At 42.2% G+C, this 27,025-nt stretch overlaps 1 protein-coding gene across 1 annotated transcript; it reads right to left on the minus strand.

Moving 5' to 3' along the window:
- On the minus strand, positions 1–27,025 carry znf507 (zinc finger protein 507). The gene is made up of 7 exons (XM_084001756.1): positions 26,921–27,025; positions 22,396–24,780; positions 19,415–19,532; positions 19,159–19,267; positions 11,416–11,520; positions 5,066–5,200; positions 1–4,361 (listed from the first exon to the last, which is right to left on the minus strand). The coding sequence occupies exons 2-7, from the start codon at positions 24,775–24,777 to the stop codon at positions 3,887–3,889; spliced, it is 3,324 nt and encodes a 1,107-aa protein (XP_083857882.1). The 5' UTR covers positions 24,778–24,780; positions 26,921–27,025; the 3' UTR covers positions 1–3,886.

The raw sequence follows: 27,025 nt of genomic DNA on the forward strand, positions 1-27,025 counted from the left end.
AATAAATAAACATAAAGCAAGCCTCACACTGCTGTCTGAGACATTCCATTTTGAAACTCCATTACAAAGTTGAGTATAAGTGAAAATACACTGATCAGGACAGACATATAACATTTCCACCTCCTTTGGTTTAAATACACTCGGCTTATTTAGCTTACAACTGTCAGTTTCCTCAAACAGACTGGGAGTAAATAAGAACAGAATCTAAATTCAATCTAAAAGTTGTAGTTTTTTTTGCCTCAATTGTTTGCTTTTTATTATTAAAAATAGATAGATTTTCTTTAAAAAACTCAGTTTTAGGTTGTTCAGTCTTCATCTACATATGTACATACTTAAAAACACACTACCAATTGTCTGAGATCATTACCAGCTTAAGAAGTATATGGTAATATAAGAAAAGGGCTGTTTCATATACTGATACTACTCACTCCAAACAAACAGCTAAATACAAAGAAAATATGGATTTGTCACTATGAAAAATCTACTGAGGTGATCCAAGATTTTTGCTCCCATTTCAGAATGACTAACTCACTGTTAAAATGAAATCTGGGTCTATTGACAGAACATTTAGATATCCGACTTAAGTTTTGGCAGAGGACAAACTTCTAGCTTCAACACAAATAAAGGCACAAGAAACTACAACAAAAAAACAATTGTTTCTTTGACAGTTGGAGGTTATCGATTTTAATATGGCACACATATACGAGTCTGTAGTTGTGGTGTAAATCACAACTGACAGAGGAAAATAGAGCTATAGCAGATGGGGATGGTCTGGAAGAGGTAACCACACACAAACTTCTTATGCTTGAAGTGTCTGCAGGCTGTGTTGACACACTTTTGCAATTTGTGACACCGAGAGGGACACAACACTGTCCGCAAAACCCCACTTGACCTACATCCAATTACCACCGGGGTATCTACTTGGAACCGCTGTCGTAGGCTTCTTTGGAATCAGTAAAGAAGGCCGTGACTACCAGATCTTGCAGGCCTGGGCCAACACTGCAGTCCGTGGTGTGAAACCTTCACAGTCCTCATTAATACCAAATTCCCTATTAATACATCATTGCACAGTCATTAAGTTATGTGTGTTCAGTACAAGTTGGGTGGTATTTTTTGTGGCCTTAGCGATTATTTCTATTGATTATGGTAAAACTTTATACACCAACTTTTAAGGGTTTTGTTGACAATTAGCAAAACTATTTTGGCAGTCTTATTCAATAGCTTAGAGTGTGGTATAATTACCACAACAATGTGCAACGGGTAAAAAGCACAAATAGAGGGGTTATAAACAAACTAGCAAAACCACTTTATTAGTACATAACGTACAACCAGAAACGACTCGAGGCATCCAAAATACCCTGCACCCTGCTGATATTCTTCTCACAGAAATCAGGAATTTGGGTTGTAAACATGAGGATGTTTACAACAGATAATTTGGTTTCACTTCCCAGAAAGTTTGTGTAACTGCTTGAAGGCAAGGACGTTGTCATTTTCTCTTCTAACAAAAATTGGAGCTTTACATTTGACACAATAAAGCTAATGCTGCTGACGTTGTTTTTTGTCTGAGAAAGTGAGCCCCACTCCGGCATCGACCTAATGAATACAGCGTTACTGACCCACAGGAATGATCGCCAGAAGTATGAAAATAAAATCCAGGTGAAACCAGATTTATCCTTTAAAGCAGTACTCATTTATTCATTTGTGGAAGTGAATAATTATGATCTGTCAGATTAAAGGAAGGATCCAACATAACAGAAAGAAGAAGAGTGGTGGGGGATGAGGTGTGTCTGTGTGTGGCTTGGTCTCTGCTCACAGCTCATTTAAATGCATACCATGTTCATCTGAGGGTGTGGGGTGGCACTTTTTCTTTTTTTCCAAATTCAGAAATGTCACCGTCCTCCTTAATTCTGCCACGTAGGATTGTAAACTAAAAAAGTCAGACAATAATTATCTGCTATGATAATGAGAATTCCAGGCCAGGTAGCAGGTCTTTGAGATAGAGATTTAATTTTGTTTTATCCACTATGCTTCACACACACGCACAGACATCATTTCAAGTTGTTATGTAAGGTGGTGGGGTGTGGGGGGCATGAATTATGGATATTCCATTTTATCTTAATTTCCTCAGTCTCTGTGTGGCTGTGAGGGAGGGATGGCATACTGATGAATTAACGTGACACACTGACGTCTGATTGAGAACCGATTGTTGGCCATAAAGGAATAAACTTTATCTTAGATCTGATTCCATTTCTGTTCATTTTTGACTTATTGTACGTGATCCACACAGAAGGCTCAGTGCTCATCAACATGAAAGAATTGGCTATTTTTCTCATTTGTGTCCTAAATGAATGACACGGTTAGTTTAATGTGACTTCACATTAAAGTGCGAGATGTATTTTGGTTGTTGTAAAATGCTTTCTGGACGGTGGGGGACCAGAAAACGATATTAGTCGCCACTCACTCAGAGAAAATCAATCATAGTAAAAGTTTTCATTGATCAACGTTTCTGGTTTATCTCTGAGTGATTTTATATCAGGGCTGCAGTTATTACATGACACTTCTGAACTAGGCCAAGAAATTCAAAAACATGTCACCTTCCAAACTTTTATTTTAGGCATGTCTTTCACCTGGGACAACAGTCGTTTCAAGCTGTGTTTGACACTATAAAGTTTTTTTTTTTTTTTTTTTTTTTTAATGCTGACAAGAAAACGAGTAATAATTACGTTAAAAAATTTAATATATACAACATATAGGCAATGGGCTATAAAAAGAAAAAAAGACTAGACCTTCAATGAACCTATCATGTGTGCACTGCCAAGCACCACAATCACATGTGAAAACAGGTGTGTCTGATTCAATATAACATATTCCTGCTTTCAAAAATATCCAGGCACCTTACAATTGAAACAACAACAGCCCTAACTACACTAACTTCCCTTTTAATCATTGCTTTTGTCAGCCAAACCCAAACACCTCTGTCTCCCGCAGACCGGCCATCAAAGACCAATACATGCTTTGCTCTGATCGACTTCCACTCCTCCTCTGAGAACTATCACTTTTTCCTCCAAAGACACCATCAACAATCCAACGAGTAAAAATTACAGTCACTCATTCAAACAAATAAAAACAGAACAAAAAAAAAGAAATAACAATAAACATTTGCTTCTCTAAACTGGCATAACGGAAACTACCATGCATTAAAACCTGATAAATATTAAATCATATTCAAGCTGTGATAGATGCCTTGAGGCATTGGTGAGTCTGCACATGTACCTCCTCAACAAGGCTAGAGCCTCAACGGTGTCGAATTAAATACGTTAAATATTACAGTAGCAATGAAAGAGCTGCCTTACAGTCGATACATGAATTAGACTGAAAAATTTGCGTATCTGTTTTCTCTAGTGAGGGATTGTGTGGTTTTGTGAGGTATGAACTGTCCCTGTAAAAATCTTACTTGGGTTCGAGCTCAGGCTTGTCCCTTGAAGTCTACGTCGCTTCCCTACAGACACACTTTGTGTCTCCAATGTCAAATTATTTGATACAAATATTAAACATCTTAACAGCTAACATTGTTTTATGTTTTTTAATGTTCCTTTCAAAGGACATGCCGCTCAGAAAATCATTTCACCATTTTTCTTGACACCCATTTAAGGTGTCTGCGTCGTAGATTAGTTGTCGCTGCCTGACAGTCGTAACCCTCTGACACCACAGCTTACCCAACCGCAGAGCGTGCAGACAGATGACAGGAGAGTTAACTACTATGTTGCGGCCACCGCAACCACCTTGAGGTAAAGAAACATAATGAAATAGTTCTGTGGGCAGCAGATCACTGTCAGAGAACAGTGTCAGTGTTAAATTAAGAAAGGGAGGGAGGGGAGGGAAAGTCTCACTCTGCTGTTTGGAGGCTAGCTTGTACTTCTGGCGGCTGCTGCTGCTGCTGCTCCTTGTTGAGGATGATGCTGATGATGTCTCCCTCGTGCTCCTTCATGTGCTCCATCAGCCGCTCTTTACTGGTGGACTCAAAGCCACAGATGCAGCAACAGAACAAGAGCACACAGTACTCCATACTGGGGCCCGGGACGGGGGCCTGGCATGGGCGTGGCTGGCTCTGGGACTGGAGGTGGAGCTGTGCACGGTCCGTCTCCTGGGGGCTTGGAGATTCACCGGGCCCCTGTGAAGGGTCTGTGGTGGGTGGGGTAAGGGCCACTGAGCTGTCCACACCCAGGTCAACTGCAGTTGTTGCCGTCAGTGTGGGCGTTGGCATTGGTTCCACAGGGGCCTTTACTCTGTCCTTAGAGGGTTGGGCCACCGCAGGGCGCTCCACCACCGACTCCAGCACTGCGGACAACTTCTGAGGAGCTCTGGGGAAAAATAAAAGATCATATAGCAAATGAAGGCAAGATTAAATAACCAGAGCACTGCTGAGAGAGCGGGGAAAATACCTTACAGTGACATGATACTTTATATTATCTGTCACTTAAAGTGTGACAGATTAATAAAGTTGCTTCCTGCCAACAAAACATTATGCCTACGATGCACTGTGTATTTGGCATCTGGGAATCATTGCTGCCACACTACATCTTTCTCAGGTTTGTTAGAATCATGTGTATCACTGGTATAACAGGTTCAAACAATCTGCTCAGTAAAATAAATATAAAAGCTTCCTTTTCGAAGGGGCTTTATGAAAATTAGAAATAAATCACATCATCGTAATACTACCATAACGAGTGTTAAAGCATATCTACCTGATTGGTGAGTGCACAAGGTCACGTACACTATTCAAAGTTTTTCTCACCATCTACACATTTGGACATTTTTTGCTGTTACACGTTAAAACACCCTTGAAGAACAGACCTACATCTTCCTAATGTGTTTATTTCCTTACAAGACATTTACACACATCTATAGACGACAGGGGCTGTACCTTTGTTTCATTTAAAAGGTTGTTCTTTTTATTTATTGTATAAATGTATTTCAATATGAATGAATGTGGTCACACTGCCAAGACCGGCCACCGCAGGTATGTACAAATCCAAAAACCTGACAGAGTGAATGATGTGTTTACCGGCTGCTCTGAGAGATGGCCTCATTAATGGCTTTGTTAACTTGCTCGTAGTTGTAGTTCTGGTCTCCGGCGTGCTTCCACATGTGGGATTTGAGCGACGGAGGATGACTGCACACGTAGCCGCAGAGAGAGCACCTGAAAGAGAGGTGGAAAAAGAAAAGAGAGAGGGAAAAAAAGGGATGAAACGAGCAACAGAGTGAGAGCGGATCAAGTCCAAGTTGATTTAATATGCATACAGAGGTTCTGCTAATCCTTCTTCTACTTTCTATCAAGAGGAATCATCCTGACTCAACACTCCACAGGGGATACTAAGCCTGAGAGACAGAGACAAAGAGTGCAGGGCAGAAATAGGATTTACAGCCCGCTGCTGAAGTCATTTGTCAAAATTAAAAGAATTACGGGTCATTTTTTTATCAACTACCCAAATGCTTGAAGCAGCAAATATCATCCGGGTTAAAGAAGCTCATTTCCCACAACGGCTGAGTGGACAAGGTCTTGGCAGATCGGGTTACTTGCTGTAAAATGTTTGAAAGAGAAATCAAGGACCAGTCTTGATGTTTTCAATGTGATATTTTGGCATCACGCTGATGCCAGAGTCAATTTTGTGCTGAAGGTACGGTAGAAGGTACTCAAGATACGAAAAGACAGGTACGTTGCAACTGGTGACCCAAAACCATGGCAACACAGGTATGCAGGTATGCTGTGGACACATCTGGATATCTGGGCTGGAGTGAGACAAAACAACCAGACCCAGACTACCCATAGGCGGCGCTATCAATAGGCTAAGGGAAGCTTAGCTTCCCCTAGATTGTCACAGAAAATAAAATAAAATCATCACAAATAATAAAATGTAAAAATTAAATAATGTTTTTTTTTTCGTTGTTGTTTTTAAATTATATTTTAGAAAGAGGTGGGAAATACATTAAAACACACATTTTTAAAGTATTATCTATGTCGATGGTTTATTTATTTTTTATTTCAGTGGTATTTGACTGGTTACCTGCGTCATTACGTACACACGGCGTAGCTACAACGCGCAGCGTAGAAGCTTACCCCTTTGCCTCGCTATGCTAGTCACTGACAGTCCAGCGAAATTAAAAGAAAAAAGCCCGGTAAAACGGACATTAGAAGGTTTTTGAATATCAAAATTAACGAGTCCGAGAGTCCCATGAAGCAGCAGCAATGAAGCCGACCGCGATGCTTCCACGACCGGCTGCCGCCTTCTCTCCTGCCCCTGGCCTCCATCATGACACCGGCTGCCTCCCCCCCCGGATACCGGCCACTGCCCGCGAGTCACCGGTCTACCTCCGGACAGCCGCGCCCCCCCGAACACCTGCGCACACCCTCCTCCAGTCACTGGCCTAAGTTACGTCCAGACAGCAGCCCCGACCGCCCGGACACCTGCTGCCTCCCTCCTCCAGTCACCAGCCTACCTCTGGACACCTGTGTGAGCGCACATTCTCAGCGATACAGCAGTTGCGCAACTGGACGAGGACAATGGCACAGCAGATAGGCCTACTGTCAACTCTGTTGCTTCTGTACATCGAGAGCGACAACTAAGAGGATTTAAACCTGAAGAAATAGTTGAGAAATATGACACAAACGCCCCGTGGCGTATGCTGCTTAGGGTAAGAACATTGATTAGGTTAATTATGGGCTACTACAACAGCAAAAAAACAACAACAAAAAAACAAGTAGAGAATGAAAAGAATCATTCTGCTGCATCTCAGTTTGATGAACATCAAAACTATATACAGTATATCTGCCTGGGTAAAGACTTTCTTTTTTCTTTTTCTTTTTTTTTTTTTGTCCCGTAGCTTCCCCATTCCTTCTGCCCTAGCGCCGCCTATGAGACTACCTACTACTGGATGTAGGTCCAACCACAGGACTGTGTGATAACTGATGTGTGCTTTTAGCATGATGTCAGAAGCTGAACTATTAATAAGTCCATGCGAACTGTCAAGGGAGCAGTCTGTGTATACAGCATCTATATATAACTTAAAGCAGAAGTAAGCGATCCGGTCGTTTTGGCTAACTTCTTGTCAGCCGATGGAGTTAGCAGTTCCCGCCCTCGTCATGGATCTATTGGTCCTCGTCCCTACGTCACCACATTCACGCGCATCCCTTAGCTGCACACACAGCCCTTCATGCCGTTCTCTCTCCTCATTGGATAAAGCTTGTAGGATACAAGGAAGTATACAATAAGTTTTCTCCTCGGCTTACAGCAGAGCAGAGTGACTGACAGACCCGTGTTTCGGACCAAACACTCTATGTAAGTGATTGCTGTCGGAAGATATAACTATTTAAGACTTATATTAACACAAATATTCCGCTTACATCTGCTTTAAGTGCAGGGAGAGTGTGATAAGCAGCGTCCACACAGAAGCTAGCCCACATCAGTGTTTCCCACACATTAATTTATTCGAGGCGGCCCGCCACAAATGAATTACGTCCGCCACGAATAGATTTTTCGACTTTTGGCAGTTCCGTACATTTCATCTCTGCATAGATTAATCCTCCGTTATTGGCATTCACACACACAGAGAAGCACGCATGCATGACACGGTAAAAGCGAAACTCGTACCCCCCGTCGGACGATACGACCCCCGCCACATTGTGCTTGCCAACCTGTGGGAAAAACTGCACATCTTTTAATTTTTTGCGGCACAAAACACCTCTTTATCCCGTTTCTAGCATCACTCATTACAGCTGTATTCTGGGCTAGTAACCCTCATGATCAATAAGCTGCAGTCTGACTAAATATCAGTCACCAGTTTTATACTTTAAAAACAAACAAACCAAGAGTCAGCACAAACCTGAACTAAAGATAACAGGGCATCATTTTTTTCTAAGTCTCGACCAAATTAACTGAGCTGCAAGAGTGAAGATGAACTAAAAGTCAGGATATTGTCCTCAGTTGCCTCAGTTTTGACCAATCTCTTAGAAATCTGTCTGAGCTACAGTTCAGCATCCCCACTCTATTTTTCTGTCTGATCCAGAATAAGTCCACAACATTATCAAAGGGCAGTAACTTGAGAGCCCTTTTAATGGACGAAGGAACGGCCATGTCGGTGCCATTTGTACTGTATGGAAACATGCATTTCAGGGTGGAAGGTGCTAATGTTCGTGGTGCACACAGCACAGGTACTCAGTGAAGTGGCAATCAGCAATCAGTGTGAGACTCAGGGCTGAGGACATTTCACATTTTATGAAGGATCATGTATTCACTCTCATTCCTTCCCTCCATCCACCAGCCATTGACCTCGCAATCAGGAGTCTATTTCTCAAGTTCCCAGCCTGCTGGGACCGTGAGAGTGCACACATGAGGTCACTAACACAGTGGCAAGAAAGAATGATCTGAACTTACATTTAAATGTAAATCTTAAAATATGATCAGATCTTTATTTCTATACTAACACAAGACATCATTCTGTTCTTTTCCATATTGAAAACATCAATCACGAAAGCCTCTCCAAAGTGAAAGACACATGAAAGGCTGCATGGAGTTATTCATAGCCTTTAGGTGGTTGTTTGAAAACTCTATGCAGCCTTTTCATGTTTTCATGACTGAGGGGAGGCCTTCGTCGGGCCACTCTACCATACAGCCCAGATTGGTGGAGAAATGGTTGACTTCTGGAACTTTCTCCCATCTCCACACAGGATCTTTGGAGCTCAGCCAGAGCGAACTTTGGGTTCTAGGTTACCTCTCTGGTTGACCCAAAGTTCTTCCATTAGAGTGATGGAGGCCACTATGCTCTTAGAAACAATAAGTGCACCAGAATATTTTTGGAGCCTTCCCCAGATCTGTGTCTTGCTAGAGTTCTGTTTTGAGCTCTTGGGGCAGTTTGACCTCAGGACTCTCATTTTTGCTCTGATATGTGAATGAGCTGTAAGGCCTTATTTAGACAGGTGTGTGCCTTTCCATATCATGTCCAAACTACTTAATTCAACACAGCTGGACTTAAATAAAGGTTTAAAGGGACAATGAGGAGTTTGTATTTGGTTATAAAAAAGTCTCACCTTAATGTGGATGAATCTCCGTTACCCACACTTGTTAATGGCTCCATTTTCGATAAATATATCGCTTTTTCTCTATCGTTATTTTGTTATTATTATTAGTGGTGGAAATGCTGGGCGAGCCGACCAGCATTTCCTACTTTCGATTTTGCGGACGCTGCCCGGTGGCGGGTCATGGGAATAACACCGCCGAATCGCCGTTTATGGTCGGAACTATGGCGGTATCTGATCGTCTTTGAACCTCCGACTTTCATTCTTGATGAATGAAAACATTCTTGGCAAGACGTCCGTCTTGCGCCGGTCCAAGAATTTCACCGTGCGCGCGGAGGCTCATGGTTAATGTAGTGTGAAAACAACTCCTCGTTGTCCCTTTAAAACCAACTCAAAGAACAAAAGAAGTTGACGGCACCTGAATGACCTACAGGAGTGTCACAGCAAACGGTCTGAATACTTACTCTATGTTCAGGTGATGTTTCAGTTTTTCTTTTTTAATTAATTTGCAAAAAATTCAAAAATTCTGGGTTTGTGCCGTCTTGCTGGGGTGGTGAGTGTAGATTGATGAGGGAAAAAAATTAATTTTATTTATTTTTACATAAAGCTGCAACATAACAAATGGTGAAAAATTGACGGTGGTCTGAATAATTTCCAGACCCGTTGTGAACCCCTCAGCTAATGACAGCAATTACAGCTAGGCACAGTCCGAAGTTAGTCAACCTAGAGTTCATTCAAAGAAACAAGACTGGAGGTGTGCATTAACTGTTGTCTTGTTAAAGGGACAACGAGGAGTTTCTATTTGGTTATAAAAAAAGTCTCACGTTAATATGGATGAATCTACGCTACCCACACTTGTTAATGGCTCCATTTTCGATAAATATATCGTTTTGTCTCTATCGTTATTTTGTTATTATTAGTGGTGGCGGAAATGCTGGGCGAGCCGACCAGCGTTTCCTTACTTTCGGTTTCGCGGACGCTCATGAGAATAACGCCACCGAATTGCTGTTTATGGTCGGGACTACGACGGTAACTGAACCTCTTTGAACCTCTGACTTTAATTCTTGATGAATGAAAACATGAGTCCGTCTTGCGCCGGTCGAAGAATTCTACGGTGCGCGCGGAGGCTCATTAAAGCAGAAGTGAGTGATATATTTGTGTTAATATAAGTCTTAAATAGTTATATCTTCCGACAGCAATCACTTACATAGAGTGTTTGGACCGAAACACGGGTCTCTCAGTCCCTCTGCTCTGCTCTGAGCCGAAGAGAAAACATTTATCGTATCCTACAGTTTTTATCCAATGAGGAGAGAGAACGGCATGCAGGGCTGTGTGTGCAGCCAAGGAACGCTGTGAATGTGGTGACGTAGCGACGAGGACTGTTACGGTGCGTTCAAGGAAACTCGTATTTCTCCGACCGTGAAGTGGTACCAGTTCGATCTGGTACGAGTTCACCGGTCGGAAGTTACGAGTAGCCGTTATAGTGACTTTCACCGGTAAAACAGGTCGGAAAAACACGAGTGGGTTGCCTGGAACGCTACAAAGTCGTAAGTTGTGACTTGAAGCTGTAATTTACGATTTCAAAAGCCTGCCTGGAACGCAGCATTAGCGAAAACGACCGGACCACTCACTTCTGCTTTAATGTAGTGTGAAAACACTTCGCTTTTCCAAAACTCCTTGTTGTCCCTTTAACCTGAAAATAAATAAAATAAATAATTAATTGAGTTAGGTTTTTCTTTTTTTGCAGTTATAGATATTCATCAAGCCACACTGACAAACTGTCTACAAAAAGCAACAATTTAGTCCTGTGGTAACCCTCCAAGTTAAGACAATTTTGAATGAACAATGCAGAGGGATCAGTGATGCCACAGAGAACCCACCCCTTTCTAACAATAGCTTCAAGCACTGCCCAACACTGTCTGATCACCCACTGCAGAATTCACACGCAGAAAATTCCAGTCAGGTGCCAGACCTGAGCCCATGCTGTGAAATGACCTGGGGGGAGAAGCTCACGCCAGACATCCAAACAATATGGCTGAACATTGTGCGCGTCTGATCAGGAGGTTCCACTGGTTTGGCTTTAATTTGTGCACTAGCACTGGGACTGTTTTCTGGCTGTTTTTCAATATAAAAAAAACAAAACATGCAAAACTATAGTTATTTGTGTGCTATGAGCCTAAGCACACAGTGTTTGTTCTTCACAGACTTCTTGGTGCCACTGTGGGGTGAGATCCACACAGACTCAGATAAACCCAGCAGCTCCTCAACCCTCACCTCAGAGGTCCTGTGGTCATTCTTATCATGTCTCCCTCTGTAGTGAGTGGGTGTTTGATGTTTCTCACCTGTACTGTTCCAGCAGCTGCACAGCCTGGTGCTCCTGAGGGTGCCTCCTCATGTGGCTCTTTAAACTGTTCATGTTAGTGGTGGCAAAATCACAGCTGCAACACCTGGCAGAAGGAAAAAAAAAAAGTAGACCAGAGATGAGAGAACATGGATATAGAGCGGCGGCTATTTTAACAAGCTGCCGTTTGAGGCCATCATGAAGCTTCTTTACACTCGTAGCCTGGAGGGAGATGAGGGATTTACAAGACAACAGAAAGGAAACTGCTGCTTAAAGAATATGAATAAATCGTTTTCTACTTTGTTGCACTTTGCTGCAATCGAAGATGAAACTGGATTCTTTCTTGCTTAGAGGCAAATACAAGGTCTGTAAACAGAGGCTACACTCAACTCACCGCCATTTGCACAGCATTTCAATAAAATAAAACACAAGACTAAGAATTGCACTTTATAATATGGGATTTACGGAGGCTAGAATATTGAAGAGACAGATGTGACCAAAACGAAGAAGAATTTCTGGGGAAAAGAGAAAAAAATGGAAAAAAGTCTAATCTTTAATATTAATTTGATTTAATTTCAATATCATTATGCAATACATTTGCAAATTCAAAACCAAACCATTATTACTTCTTATAATTTTGATTGTAATTCATGGTGATCAGCTTCCTTCTGTTTCATTGCTTCTACAACAACAATAATTCAAGGGCTGATAAAAATTCTAACAACACTGTCCTGTAGATGATACAGAATAAAAAGATGGAACAAATTACTATTGTTAACATAAAAGGTACTTAAATGTGCATGTGCCTGTCACGTGTAGCTGGAAAATAAAGTGGCCTTGCCTGAAGGGAACTCAAGCACGTGATACAGAAAGAATCAATATTGAAATATGGAGGTTATGTGTTACGATGGTGAATCAAGTCTGCATACACGTGCAGTCGGCCATGGATGTACAAGAGCAGTTGCAAGAAGCTTTATGAGCATTTTCCGTTAAGTTATGAGCTGAGACTCAAACTAGAAATAGAAGATAAAATAATCCCCCATATAACTGAAAAAATCTTGTTTACCATTCTACAGATTAAATGAACAGTGATAAACATTTTGTAATCAGTGAGATTTGGAGGTGGAATTAATTAGCACCGTGCCAGGTTAACGGTTTCCCAGTTTGCTGCCGCAACAGTAAGGTAAACGAACTAGATACAGCTTCATATTCACTGTAAAAAAAAAAAAAAAGTGATCAATTGATTAACATTTGCCTAATTCAATGAGAAAAATGTAATTATTGCTTTAGAATTCCACCACATATCACAATCTGAATACAGAATATTTCCACCTCTAATATCATATGATAATGGTCTATAAATTAGCAAGGTCCTTCATTTAAAAATAAATGCTTTTTGTTGTACAGCACAGTGCGGAATCAAAGCATCACTAATTAACTGGGAATCAAATAACCCCCCCCAAAAAAGTAACGGACAAATAAAAAACATAGTACCATATAAACAACAATATAAAAAGGGAGGTTTCAAAGTTTGGCCACCAGTAGGTTCTCCTACAGTGTCTGGAAAAGTTCGAATCCCGCACCGAGTGGCCCTATCCTGCGTGTCTTTCCCCCCTCTCTGCCTCCCATTTCCTGTCTCTCTCTCTCAACTATCCTATCCATTAAAGGTGAAGAAGCCCCAAAAATATATAAAACAAGTCAACACAGGTACACAGTAATGACTATGCATACGACCCAGTGATATAGTATTATATCAGCAGTATTATGAATGGAGTCACTTGAATCAAACATTGAGCTGCTGCTAATGAAAACTGACCATTTTCTACTGCTGCAGTTTCACATTAAAAGCTTTTATGTGGCAAAACAAAAATGTTAATTATGAAGTAATCACAGGCACCACAGTGCAATGTGTCAGGGAGTTTAGCAGATAAGGCTATTATCTATCAAAAATGTGTTTACGAAACAAGACAAGGGCCATTTTGAGCTTTTGCGGACAGTGGATCAAGAAGGAGCAGCCACAGAGAGCTGTTAGATGAAGAGCTGCAGGCAACAGCCTGCACACCTTCAACTTCTCAGTCCAGTAACAAACCCCTATCACTATGTCCTGCTGTTCTCAGACTATTGCCACGCGCAGCATCACTGTTACTCACAGTATGACGGGAAAAGACCAATTACTGCCTGACTTCTTTATTAAAACAAGACTTTGTTTTGCTGCCTCCAGAATTCTGACCTGTAGTATTAAACCACTCTGGCTGTTGCCACCAGTAACTGGAGGCTACGAGCAGCAGTGAAGGCTTTGGGATCGCCGCTTTGACTTGAAATAAAATCACAGACATTTCAAGCTTCTACTGTACCAGGAGCCCTGCATCTAATCAATGCAAATGTGATACAGTCTCATCATTATACAGCCAAATTCATTCCTCTCAATGTACATTAACAACTGGCAAGTAGGTCTTGTGAGAAAAGATTTATGATCAACAACACCCACGAGACTTTGTGCATCACATACGTATACCAAGGTCTCTGGCAGTACTAGTACCGCTACATAGCACAATGCTGCACAGTGACCACTTTACATGGAAATGTTTCGGCATCTGATTGTAGCAGCATTAAGAAACATTATTATTATAGAAAAAGTATAGAAGATGGATAGATAGGATCTTACTGGTCTGGTACTGCTTTAAATCCTCTGCTACATTAATCAGTATTACAGATGTCACTTCTACACTGTACACTGTAACTACTAAACCACTGCATGCATGTCGTAGCAGGTGACTGTGCACTACTACATGCTTTTCACAGATGATAATATGCACTGCCGGCACACATTAGATAATCTGTTCACACAGTGATGTGACCATACAGACACAGTGCAGATGGACTCTGCATTACAGTACAAACTGCACATGGCACATTTTTGCCATGTTTGTTCTGTACTCCAACATGGTGGACCAGGAACAAAACAATGCTTATGAAGGTGAAGTGGTGACTTTGAGCTTTAATTTGAGGGAAATGAGAGCAGTTAAAGCAGAAAGTCAGCTCTTAAACCTCAAAGTCCTTTTCTTCCCCATTTCAAATCCAGTGGGCTGGGATACGATCCCAAGGCAACAGACCATAGAGCAGAAAATGCACCTAGAGACCAGATTCAATTCACGCCTGGATGTCTTTCTTTATAATAGTATGTTGTAAGTACTGTACATCAACCTGCATTACAGCACGTACATACTGTAGATGCTGATGTCATGTTAGATGGAATCAGAGACTTCACATAGAAAGACAAAAAGAGGATTGTCAACATTTCATTTGAAGTATACACCTTCCCACCAAGCACTTTGTTAAGACCACCATACTAATACTGTATAGTTCCAGTTCGTCAATAAGATGTTGGACACTTTCCTGCTTCGTGTTGATAAGCTTTCTTCTCATTAGCTGTATATTATTCGCGCTGCCAATCTTCTGCTCTGGATCCTAATCTGGTGACTGGGGAGGCCACTTGAATTCACTCATCTCATTTTCATGATAGCAGTCAGGGACTAGCTTTGCGACATGGAGCATTATCCTGCAGCAAGTAGCTATTAGAAGATGGTAAACTGTGGCCATGAGGAGATGAACATCTTCAGCAACAATGCTCAGATAGACCGAGTTCATTAATACCAATCAGTCACGGTCTGAACGTCACAAAGAGTCATGAGAAAACATTTCCCACTCCTATACACCACCAGCAGCGGTCTGGGGCTGTTGACACATGGCTCCTTGAGCTCATGGTTTCATGCTGTTAATGCCAGACTCTGACCCAGATTTGTACTAACAGGCTCCATTTTTACAGTCTTCAACTGTCCAATGTTGCCAAGTCTGCGGCTTTGGTGGCGAGTCTGAAGCTTTTCTGAAACACCGCAGTTGTAAAGAGTGGTTATGTGAACTAACTGGTGCAAATCTAAAACTTCCAACCAGTCTGGCCATTCTCATCTGACCTTGAGCATCAAAAAGTTACTTCTGTCTTTAAAACCGCTGCTCATTGTATGTCGTCTGTTTTTGGCTCCATCCTGAGGGGAAAAAGTCTGGAGACTGTCTGACCCGAACCAGCTTCTCCAGCACCAACAATCACATCATGTCACTAAGATTGCATTCATTACCACTGCACTGCTTCTAACTGAATACTTACACACCTAATTCAGCACCTAGAATAATGTCATCTTCACAAAAGGACAAGACTACAATAGTGTAAGGAAGATAATATAGACAACGTTTACGGGTTCAGCTTAAACACCTGTCACTGTGTCATTAACCATGACACTTTCTCAGCCAACAAAAGCATATTCTCCTTTGCAGAAATTGAAATGTTCTCTTGATTTCACATAATTAAATCTACATGAATCTTCAAAGTATAGACCATATATAGAAGGCTATTTCTATTTTTGCTCTCTCAGGATGCTTGATCTCTGCTTATAAGAAAAAAAAAAAAGCAATTAAATGCCACCCACCTGACCTTTTCGAGAGCAGAAAGAACAGTGTGTATATTCTTATATTCTGTATATTATACATACATTTGACCTTGGAGTATTGGTAACAGTGTACGGTTAGAAAAGCTGACACAAACAACCATATGTGTTCACGCATCATGGCAGCTACGTGTTAACTCAAAGGCCAAGTGCTAACACAGAGAGCAGGAGTGGGAGAGAAAGAGGGAGAGAGAGAGCACAGTGTGAGGAGGTGTGACTACAGAGTGAGATCACTGCTCTGGTCTGAGCATTACTCAGTATCTACTGCCATCTAATGGACCTTTCTAGAATCAACATCTTTAAGATGAAAGCATGAGACACAGAAAAGTAAGATAAACTTATTGTCTGGCAACTAAAGAATTTGGTCAGCTCACTCTGTCCGAAACAGGAAGTGAAATCCACAAAATGTAACACTAACTGATGACTAACACAACCACAGCAAAACAAAAACACACGGGATGATATTTCACTCAAATATACATTCTACCTCTTTAACTTTATACTAATGTTTGTTTATTATACATTTACATTTTTAATCTAATATAAAGGAAAAAATACATGTATTATATTTCAAGCCCCATAAAGACAATAGTATGTGTGACAATATTATGTGTAAACCTAGAATGCTTATCCAGTTTGCACCAGAGAGCAGACATGAAATCAGTTTCCAAAAATAAAGAGTGGTGTCAACTTTGTTAAATGTTTAATGTAAATGAACATCTGAAGCAGATATTAAACACTGAACTTAACCATATAGTATAGAAAACAAAATCCATGTTGAGGATGAAGTTACTGTAAGTTTAGTCCTATTTGATTTGACTTTGACTGTAATGAAAATATTATCTCACAAGACTACCAATGTGTCATGCATTATATCTACAGCAGACAGCATCAACGTTTCAGGATCCTTAACAAATTACAATACTCACTGGCTACTTTATTAGGTCCATCTTACTAGTACCAGGTTGGATCATTCAGCGTTCAGAACTGCCTTAATTATTTATGGCAGAGATTCAACAAGGTGCTGGAAACATTCCTCAGAGGTTTCTGGTCCACATTGACATGATAGCATCACACATCTGATACAAATCACCCGTTCCAACACATCCCAAAGCTGTTCTACTGGATTGAGATCTCGTGACTGTGGAGGCCATTTGAGTACACTGAACTCGTCGTCATGTCCAAGAAACTAGTTTGAGATGATTTGAGCTTTGCTGCATGGCAGGTTATCCTGCTGAAAGCAGTCATGGGAACACTGTGGTCATAAAGGGACAGACATGGTCAGCAACAATACTCAGATTGTGGTGTTTAAAGGATGCTCAATTACTAAGGTACTAAGGGGCCACCAAATGTGAGGCGAGCAAATATCCCCACACCATTTTACCAGCAGCAGCAGCAGCAGCAGCAGCAGCAGCAGCAGCAGCAGCAGCAGCAGCAGCAGCAGCAGCAGCAGCAGCAGCAGCAGCAGCAGCAGCAGCAGCCTGAATCGCAGCAATCCAGACTCATCAGACTAGGCAATCTAGGCAACTTCTACTGTACAGTTTTGGTGAGCCTGTGAGAACTTGTTCTCAGCTGACAGGTGTGGTCCTCTGCTGCTGGAGCCCATCTGTTTGATCAGAGATGCTCCTTTGCATACCTCAGATTTAACAAGTGTTTATTTGAGTTACTGTAGCCTGACATAACCTAACCTAAGCCTGACCTCTGTCCTCATCAACAAGGCAATTTCTCTTGCTGGATAGTTTCTCTTTTTCCAACCATTCTCTGTAAACCCTATTGATGGTTGTGTGTAAAAATCCCAGTAGATCAACAGTTTCTAACCTACTCAGACCAGTCTGTCTGACACCAACCATGCTACCTTCAGAGTCACTTAAAATCAACTTTTTCTCCCATTCTGATGGTCAGTTTGAAATTCAGAAGATCTTGACCATGTCTACATGTCTAAATGCGTTAAATCGTTGCCATGTGATTGGCTTAGACATATCTGTGATAATTCATGTTAACATGCAGCTGAGCTAGATTTCCCAATAAGGTGGCCAGTGAATCAGCACATATTAAATCTGAAGTTATTCTAGACTTTTAAAATTATTTTTATGGTGAAGATCAATTTTTTGACTGAAACACATATCGCATTAAAAAGAAAACTTTTCTATCTGTTTTGTTTTGAGTGAAAATGAATAACTGTAGTCAAAACAAAACAAAAAAAATGTACTCCATAATTTATGGAGACTTTGCACCTGATAAATTATTTATGTACTGTACATGCTCTTTTCACTTGGTTACTCAGTGGATCAACCAAACAGATTATAAACAGCTGTACAAAAAAATGATTTGTGGTAGCTGCCTTAGTTTTGGGGCCAGTTCCAATTATCAAAACACACATATTCTGGACTTCAGAGCTTAATGCTTTCCTCGCCTGGTCTTGTCCTTCCTTTTCACAAGCAAAGAGCAATAAATAAAACATTCAAGGAGTCATTATCTAGCAAGTTATACATTTTGAAGTACTACATGCAGTGCACTACCTCCACGGTGCACTCAAAACGACCAAAACATTGTTGCTATGGTGGCTACATAACAGAAGGGGAGGGATCACCATCTTATTTGGAAAAACAGCGACTGCAGGCGCGGACGGCGGCCTTATTTCCATTTCGTATGGAGGCAAACACAGAATAATAACATGTTGATTTTCAAGTCAAGAGAGCAAAGCAGCTGGCAGGTCACACAGCTGCCGTCGCCTGTTGTGATTATCATTTCTGGTGAGAGCACAACGACAGTGTTTTCTTGGAGGCACTGCCCTGTTCAAATGCAGTGGGTATACTGTGTACAAAGTGTCTACATATGAGTACCTGATGTGAGCAACACTGTTGTGCCACCTAGACTCATAAAAATCATTGACGAATCTTATAGGCAACTTCATTTCACCATCTGTAGGTCACATGACAAAGACTGCAAATTAGCTGAAGCTAGATGTCTTATATGCATCACATTTTCCCATTTTTTGTGGCAATGTTGTATGGATCGTCCCTGTTAAATAAACATTAAGATAAAATAAATTGATCTGAATTAAGTTCCCTATAAACTTTATGTTTTTGTTGTTTGAAGGAATTTGAAATGCTGATGAACCAAAACCCAACACCAACTGCGTTTGGCCCCAAGTTACAGCAAATGTCGACCTGTCGACACTTCCGGTTGGTTAGTGACTGTTATTTAGGTCACACTGGTCATGCAAAGTTTTCTTAACAACTCACCGATAAGGCTTGTCGGAGTTATGAATCCGCCGGTGGTTCCTCACCCCAACATACGTGGAGCTGGTGTAGTCGCACACATCACACTTATACATCTTCTGTACTCCGCATTCTACAACAGAGGACAGATGAAAGACATTTACAGATTTCTAAAAAAACAAATACTGACAATAAGTGTTAAAAGGACAACAGGGGGAGCCAGAGTGTCATTTAAATCTCCAATCTTTATACGTAACAAGAACATAAAACCATGTCTTACCTTCATCTGTCACCCGCTCACCTTCCTCCACTGTGGCCATGGCCTCGGTGACGGCTGTGAGGTCTGCTGTGTCACCACTGAAACTATGATGCTCCCTTTCATGAGTTCTTAACTGACTCTAAGTAAAGAAAACAAAGTAAACAAACACCCATTTAGATGTTTATACAAATGAAAACATATGCAGTTGGCATTTAAAAAGGACCCTGCAGTGATCTTCAGTGTAGCACCATGTAGGTCTAATAGACCCATAACTCACTGATACCACCTCTGGAGCGATGTCTTAGCAGCGGGCCAAACTTCACTCCTTATAATTACCAACTCTTTCAACCTAACTCCCAAATCTCTGCTGTAGATCGGCCCTGGAGTCCCACGGTAGCAGTGGAATCAATACTTCACTCCTCTGCCCGTATTATCATCAAACCAAGGCAAACTTTCACTGCTAGACTGCAACTTTCTTCTCTTACTGACAGGGTCCATTCCTTCACAGAGGTGGCAGAGAGACAATTTAAGGCCTCCATGGGTGTTACCTGCTCTTCTTTCATGTTTGGAGTCACTCAGAAAGAAAAGCTGATGACAGGAAGATTCCAGATAGAGATACCAAGAAAAAGATTATTCTAATATTGAAAAATGTGCCTTCAAAACATAAAATATTACCTGATCTACAGTCCCCAAATCTATTTCTATTATTTATGAACTTGCTGATTATGTTGTGGTCCACAAACTTTCACAAGTTAAAATTGTGCATTTTTCAGAGGCAAATTTATCATATTCAAACTGCTTCATCTATTCCAAAACTCAATAGCAGTTTTATTTAATGAAAATGAATCAGGAACCTGAGAATGTCTGACATGTCACCTTCAAGGAATCAAAGGAAAAATAATAAATTATCAAAATATTTGCCAATTGCTTCTCTATCCATCAAATGATCAACTCATGGACTAATCACTACAACTCTCACACAGTCTAAGCTGTGAGTATTGGTATGGTTACACAGTTTTTGTTCTTCTGGCTGTGTGTTTAGCACATTTAATATGATATAAATGAATGGACACTAGTCTTAATTTTGAACTGGATTATATTTGTGTAATTATGAAAGGACACAAAGGGATTATTACTTTGCTAAATGGGGCCCAAATTAAAATGTTCAAATTAAATGATTGGACACTTGGCTGCTGAATATTTCTGGGTCAGCTGTGCCTCATTTTCAAGATTAGTGTGTAAACAAAAAAGAGCTCCTAAATGACAGATGAGAGGTGAGAATAATTATTCATGGGAATTATGATTCAGTTGTCTGTCAATATAAGGAGGGACAAATGAAACCTGAGCGAAAACCATAATGTAATATCTCTATCTTCACACAGCCCAAATAATGAGGAATAGATTACTAATCAAATTTTATATTTCAGCTATTTTATTAAAAGACTATAGATAAGTTCATTATAAAATCATATAATTAGATCATTGGATTTGTGCATTGAGTATATAGACCAAAGCAGTGAAATGACGTTTGAACCGCGCAGCGGCATAGATTCTTGAAAACTGAAAAATAAGAAAACTGATATTATGGTATGATGGATATTAGATGAAGGGAAATATAGTCTAGGGCATTCTTAAAAAGCAAATGCACACAAGATAAATTAGAAAATGACAAAGTAGTGTGTTGAAATCCTTTGCGTGACAGAACAGCAAGTCAAGGATGTTCTGCAGGATGTAGGTGTAGCCATTTCCTTCTGAGGAGACGACTTTGTGAACATAACCACACCACAAAATGCAAAACCTATCTCCTGCCAAGCCTCAAAACAGATGGGCCAGGTTGCAGTTTTAAAGTTTTTAACATGTAACTAAAAAAACAATAGAGCGCTGCAATAAAGTTCTATGGGCCGATTAAATAAAAATCACCCTCTATAAAAATGATAGAAAGAGGGGGAAAATAACAGACTTCATGACCCAAAGCCACCTACTTATCTATCAAACTGCAGTGTGGTGGTTCTGTGGCTGTTAATCAACAGGATGAATGCAGAGGTACATGAGCTTTCTGTTTGCTCAGATTCAGCCAAATGCATCAAAATTCACTGGACTACATTTCATCATTCAGCTGGTCAACGATACTAAATATACAGCTCAAGCAACCAAAGAGCACTTCAGTGTGTAGCAGTGGAGTATCCTTGACTGGATGAGTCACTATGACTGCAGTCCACCTGCTGAAGGCCAGATTAAAAAGACTCAACAGCAAGCAAGAGCTGAGGGAGGCTGCAGTGGAGACCTCAGAGAGCATCATCAGGGAGGACACGGACGAGCGGATAAGACCTCAGGCATTATTGCTAACTGCAAAGCATTGTCCTCAATTATAAATGGTTTTGTCTGATTTTTCATGGAAGTTTGTACATTAACTTTGGAGCCACTAAACTTCGAGAACTGTGTATTAAAACCATTATATTTATCACACACTTCTGCCTTTAGTGATGTAAACATACTAGGACTTTCAATGTAGCATCCCTTGTGTTATTTCAAATTGATACGAGCCTAACAATCAAGAAATGTGCAGCTATGTGAGTTATTTTGTATTGTGATATTAATGTTAATGATGGCCATACAAATCATTTAATAGCATAAAATCTATTTGGAGTCTGGATAAAAAATATTTGAAATGCAATTGTCTACAATAAATCAAGTTAATTGATTACACTGTTGGAAAATCAAATATTTCCTGCAACTTATACAACAATAATCATAATACAACCAAAGATATTTCAAGCACAGTATGAACAGCTGTGACCTTATCTCATGTTGTGCATGTGGGTATATAAATATACTCAAACCTAAAATCTTGATGTAAAATGTGTGTGTTCATAAAAATAATGAGTATCAAGTCTGGAAACCTGTGAACCTGTGAACCTGTGGTTCAAGTGAACAAAGTGGTGCACTGACAGGGTTATTCTTAATAACAAGATTGTAATGCTGCGCTGTGAACGTCTCCTCACCTTATAGTGGAAGGTGTCTGGACACTGTTTGCACTGGTACATCCTGGTCTTGCAATGGTGGATCATGTGGCTCTCCAGGTCTTTACTGTCCAAGGCGATGTGCTCGCAGATGGGACACTGGTACGGCTGCCTCTGCCTGTGCACTCGTAGGTGCTGTTTAATGTAGCCCTTGTTTCCGCTGCTGTAGCGACACAGGCGGCATCGGTATGGCCTGTCGCTGCCCGGGATGTAGTCCACCAGACCGCCGTCGGGAGCGGCGACCAACCCTTCCACTCCTGGGATGGTGCACACGTAGCTCCCGGCTCCGTTCCCCGTGACCACGCCGGCCACGGCCCCGTTGTGGAACTGCGCGTTGTCCTGAAGCTCTCTTAAGATATCCTCGTCCGACGTGTTCTGGTCCGAGCGCTCTCGAAGTCTTTCGATGACGGTGAGCAGCGACAGACTGATGCCAGCTTTAGTGGCGGGGCCCTCCTCATCGACCTCCCCGAGGCCCAGGGACTCAAGCTCCTCATCTCTGCCCTCACTGTGAAGCTCCAATTCCAATAAAGCTGTCGTCCCCATGTCAGAAGTCTTCTGTCCACCCGTCGTCGTCACGTCTACCAGCTTCTGGCCCGTGTTAGGGCACGGGGCCTGGGTCGCTATGGTCTTGAAGTTCACCTTGGTGCTGGAGGTGGGGAGCTCTGGGGTCCGCATAGGCATGGCCACCAGGACCTCAGCAGCCAGCGAGTGCAGGCGGAGAGACTCAGAATGCGTCCTCTTGCGCCCAGCTGGAGGAATGTTTTCATCCCTTGGAGCACCGCTACTTTTAGCAACAGTAGACTTGATATCAGCTCCTGACGACTGGCTGTCTGTGGCGCCTGCGCTGCAGCCGAGGGCCGCCTCGTCCTTCGCTGCTCCTCCTACGCGGTCCTGCTCTACGTCCTCTGCGTCCAGTAAGCTCTTGTCTCGGTCCACGTTCGGGCTGAGAAGCAGCGGGTTGGCGGCCATGACTGCGTCCTCGGCCGAAGGCAGTCGTTCTACGATCACGTTGATGTGACCGGCGCTGTTGGGACTGCTGTTGATGATTTTCTGGGCTGATGACAACAAGCTGTCTGTGACGGAGCTACTGTCTGCATCAGCCTCCGTTTCCGCCGTCGTCACCTGCACTTCCACCATTGGCTCCTCTTTGATGGGGTACGCGCTTTCCTCCTCCTCCTCCTCCTCCGCTGGTTTTGGACTTCCATCGGGATTAGAGACAGACACATCCTGTTTACCGTCGACAGCCAATGGCACACAGAGCTGGAGCTTGAAGCCGGTGGGGAGCTTTTTATCTTGAAGCGCTGGGGAAAGAACGACTATTTCCTCCCTGGTCGCGGCAGGGTTAGCCGCCGCGGCCTGGGCGTCTCTCGTCGTGGGAGCCCCGTCCTCGTCCTCAAAGATGGGGTAAGAGCAGTCCACCAGGCCGGCGTGCTTCCAGGCGTGGGTCTTTAGCATTCGCTGCTGGCTGCACACGTAGCTGCAGATCAGGCAGCGGTACAGTCCGTACTCCTCGTGGCTGTACCATTTCTTCTTCTGTGGTAGCGCTGTGGAACCGTCCTCTGAGCTTTTAATCACCTCGGTTGCTATGCTGCCGGTGCTCCCGCTCCAATCTCCATCCCGCTTTCTTAAAACCTCCTCTTTGGCCTCACTGCAGGCGTCCGCCGGGGTAGGGTTCGTTCTGAGGTCGCCTCCGTTGTCGAAGTGCAGCCTGACGTGTTCCTCCAGCTGCCGGTGGTCTCTGGAGGTGAAGCGACACTCGGAGCACATGAGGATGAGGTCACTGAGCTGCTCGTTGTGCTGCTTCAGGTGCTCTTTGAGCAAGGGCAGCGTCTGGGAGAGATAAGAGCACAGGCTGCACTGATAGCACGTTACCGTCCTCTTGTTGTTGCCGGGTCCCCCCGTCTCTGTGGAGGCGATGCTGTTGTTGTTACTGTCACCTGACACAGATGGACAAGCAGCGCCACCGCTGGCGTCTAATCTTACCTCCTCGACACTCGCCTCCTCCTCCTCCTCCTTACAGTTCCTCTTCGGTTTCTTACTGGGAGAGCCTCCTCTGCTCCCCCTCGCCCCCTCCTCACCTCCTCCTCCTCCTCCTCCACGTGCAGAGGAGGCCTGCTGGAATGCTCTTTTCTGTCCGGTCAAGTTGCAGCGGCGCTGGGGACGCTTCTCCACGATTTTGCTGAGCTTCTCAATCACCTGTATGAGAGAATCCGGAGCTTGTTTTTGCTGAAAGCTCTGGGGGGCGTCCTTCTTAACGTCCTGCTGGGTTTGGGTTTGAGAGAGAGCTTGCAGCACCGATGGGGACGAGGAGGAGGCAGTGGAGGAGTGCGTGGTGAGTACAGACACATTGCTGATCTCCTCCATGACCTGGCAGAGAGCAGAGAACAGAAGAATTAGCCTGTAATCTGGTCGGTGTTATACGGTGCACCGCATTTTAACAGATATGATCCCTTACAACCAATATGGACACAGGTATTATAAAATATAATATCATATTATGGAAGTGCTCCACAATTTCATCCGTTTCCGGGCACCTGTGACACAGCAATTGGACTATTATATAACTTATAGACTAAATAATACATATTTGAAATCAAACAATTAACTTTGCAGAGGCCACTCAGATTTAACTAAGCTAATAGGTCAGAACCTCCAATTGGATATTTAGCCTACTGCATGGATGATTATGTTTCAGCTGGAAACAACGTATTTATCCCTAACTGATGTAGTCTGATTTCGTAAACAACCATGCTGGAAGACTGGATGTTAATCTGTCTCAGAAGGGTCAAATTATTGGCATGCATCAAGCAAATAAAACATCTAAGGAGATGACTGAGACTAAAATTGGGTTAAAAACTGTCCAATGCATTATTAAAAACTGGAAGTATAGTGAGGGAACCATCATCTTCAAGGAAGAAATGTGGTCAAATGTATGTGACCACAGAGTCCAGAGACCTGAACCCCATTGAGATTCTTTGAAATTGAAAAAAAATAATGCAACTCTCGACTGTTGAAAATCTTCTTTTTTTGTTTAAGATGGGCAGTGTATAACCATTAATAACATTTTGACATTAAAATCATGTTTGGCTGTCACAAGGAGAGAAGCACCTGGAAAACTTGGCGCACACCTCACACCTCACCAGACACAACAGCCTCAAGTGTCTAGTATGCTTCTCTAGAACATTTTTTTTTTTTTTATCATTACAGATTTGTCTTCATTTACTCTGTATTATTTGACTTTTCTTTAGTTTACACAGTTATACGATAATAACACATCAATGCAGTGAATCTTGGTATTTACGATGCTGGAATTAGTATTTCAGAATATTTGATGCAAAATTTCCCACAGCAGGTTAGATCTGCGACCACACCACAGTATATGCATGTGCTTATCATTCAATTATGCCCATATTTTTCATTTTAAAATGAAAGCTGCTGTAAATAAGTAACTCATTCTAAACTCTTTACATCTGAAGGTGGATTTGACCATGAGGCCTCCTACACTGATATTTATCTATTGACTAATGGTCTGGTGAGGGAATTGGCTGATTAGGCAGAAAGGGGGAAGTGGAGAAAACGACCACCATGATAAGTGTGATAGCTTAGCTAGTTCAGTGATAAGCCCAGACACTGCTCCAAACACGTGCACCATGTGCCTGTGTTTACAAACTGAGCCTGAGGGAAATGGTCACAGCTTAATGTGGTTGAAATCCTTTCATGTCTGCAAATCCAACACTTTCCTCTTTGTCACTTTCTGACCACAGTTCATCTCTTCCCCTTTCTCCAACTTCTGCTTCTTCAGTGTGACTACATCAAAACAGAAGGATGCACATTTGGAGAGAGCTCATCCCAGGAGATAAATACTGGCTACAATCCAGAAACCGGCATTACATTTTGATTAATGGATAGAAGAATAATTCACTCGGGCTTCTTGTGGAAATGTCTTATTATTATAATGTGTATTAGCTAGCTGCCAGATGAAACAACGCATAGTCCACTATGTTAAAGTTGATCACATGGACACACGGAGCTAAGGCCTGCTGGAAGTCAGTGTGAGTCTGTCTGTAGTCACACATGTGCTCCAGCCGGTCTCAGATGAGCACCTGTTATGTCAGGGTCTAAAAATATTTCATGCACTTTCTCTCCTCCTGCAGAGTGAAGCTGAAACAGCCCACCAGCCCCTAAACTCACACTGTCAAACACTGGAGCGACACTTCGTCAAATGTGGCCGGCTAAAGTAACGAACGCTAACGTGCTGTGACACTTGTGAGACTTTCGTACGAAGGAAACAGACGAAACTTGAGCTAAAGGAAGCAGACACGCACTGTTAGCTTCGCTGTTAGCCTCCCTGTGTGCTGTGTGCTATTTCAAAGGCACACACACATACACGAGTCTCACACAGTGCTAGCATTCACACACTTCAATGTACAAGGGCATTTTAATAAGCTTTTTTGGTTAATAAGTGACGGAGAAGCGCGTGACTGTAATTTAGTTAAAATATACTCACTGTCACAAAAAGGCTCGGCGCTCTTTGTCCTCAGCACATAAAACTACTTTGTTTTAATCGTTGGCCATAAAAAAGTGGCCTCTCTCTCTCCCCAACATTGCAAAA

This window comes from Trachurus trachurus (assembly GCF_905171665.1).
Source record: "Trachurus trachurus genome assembly, chromosome: 3".
NCBI lineage: Eukaryota > Metazoa > Chordata > Actinopteri > Carangiformes > Carangidae > Trachurus > Trachurus trachurus.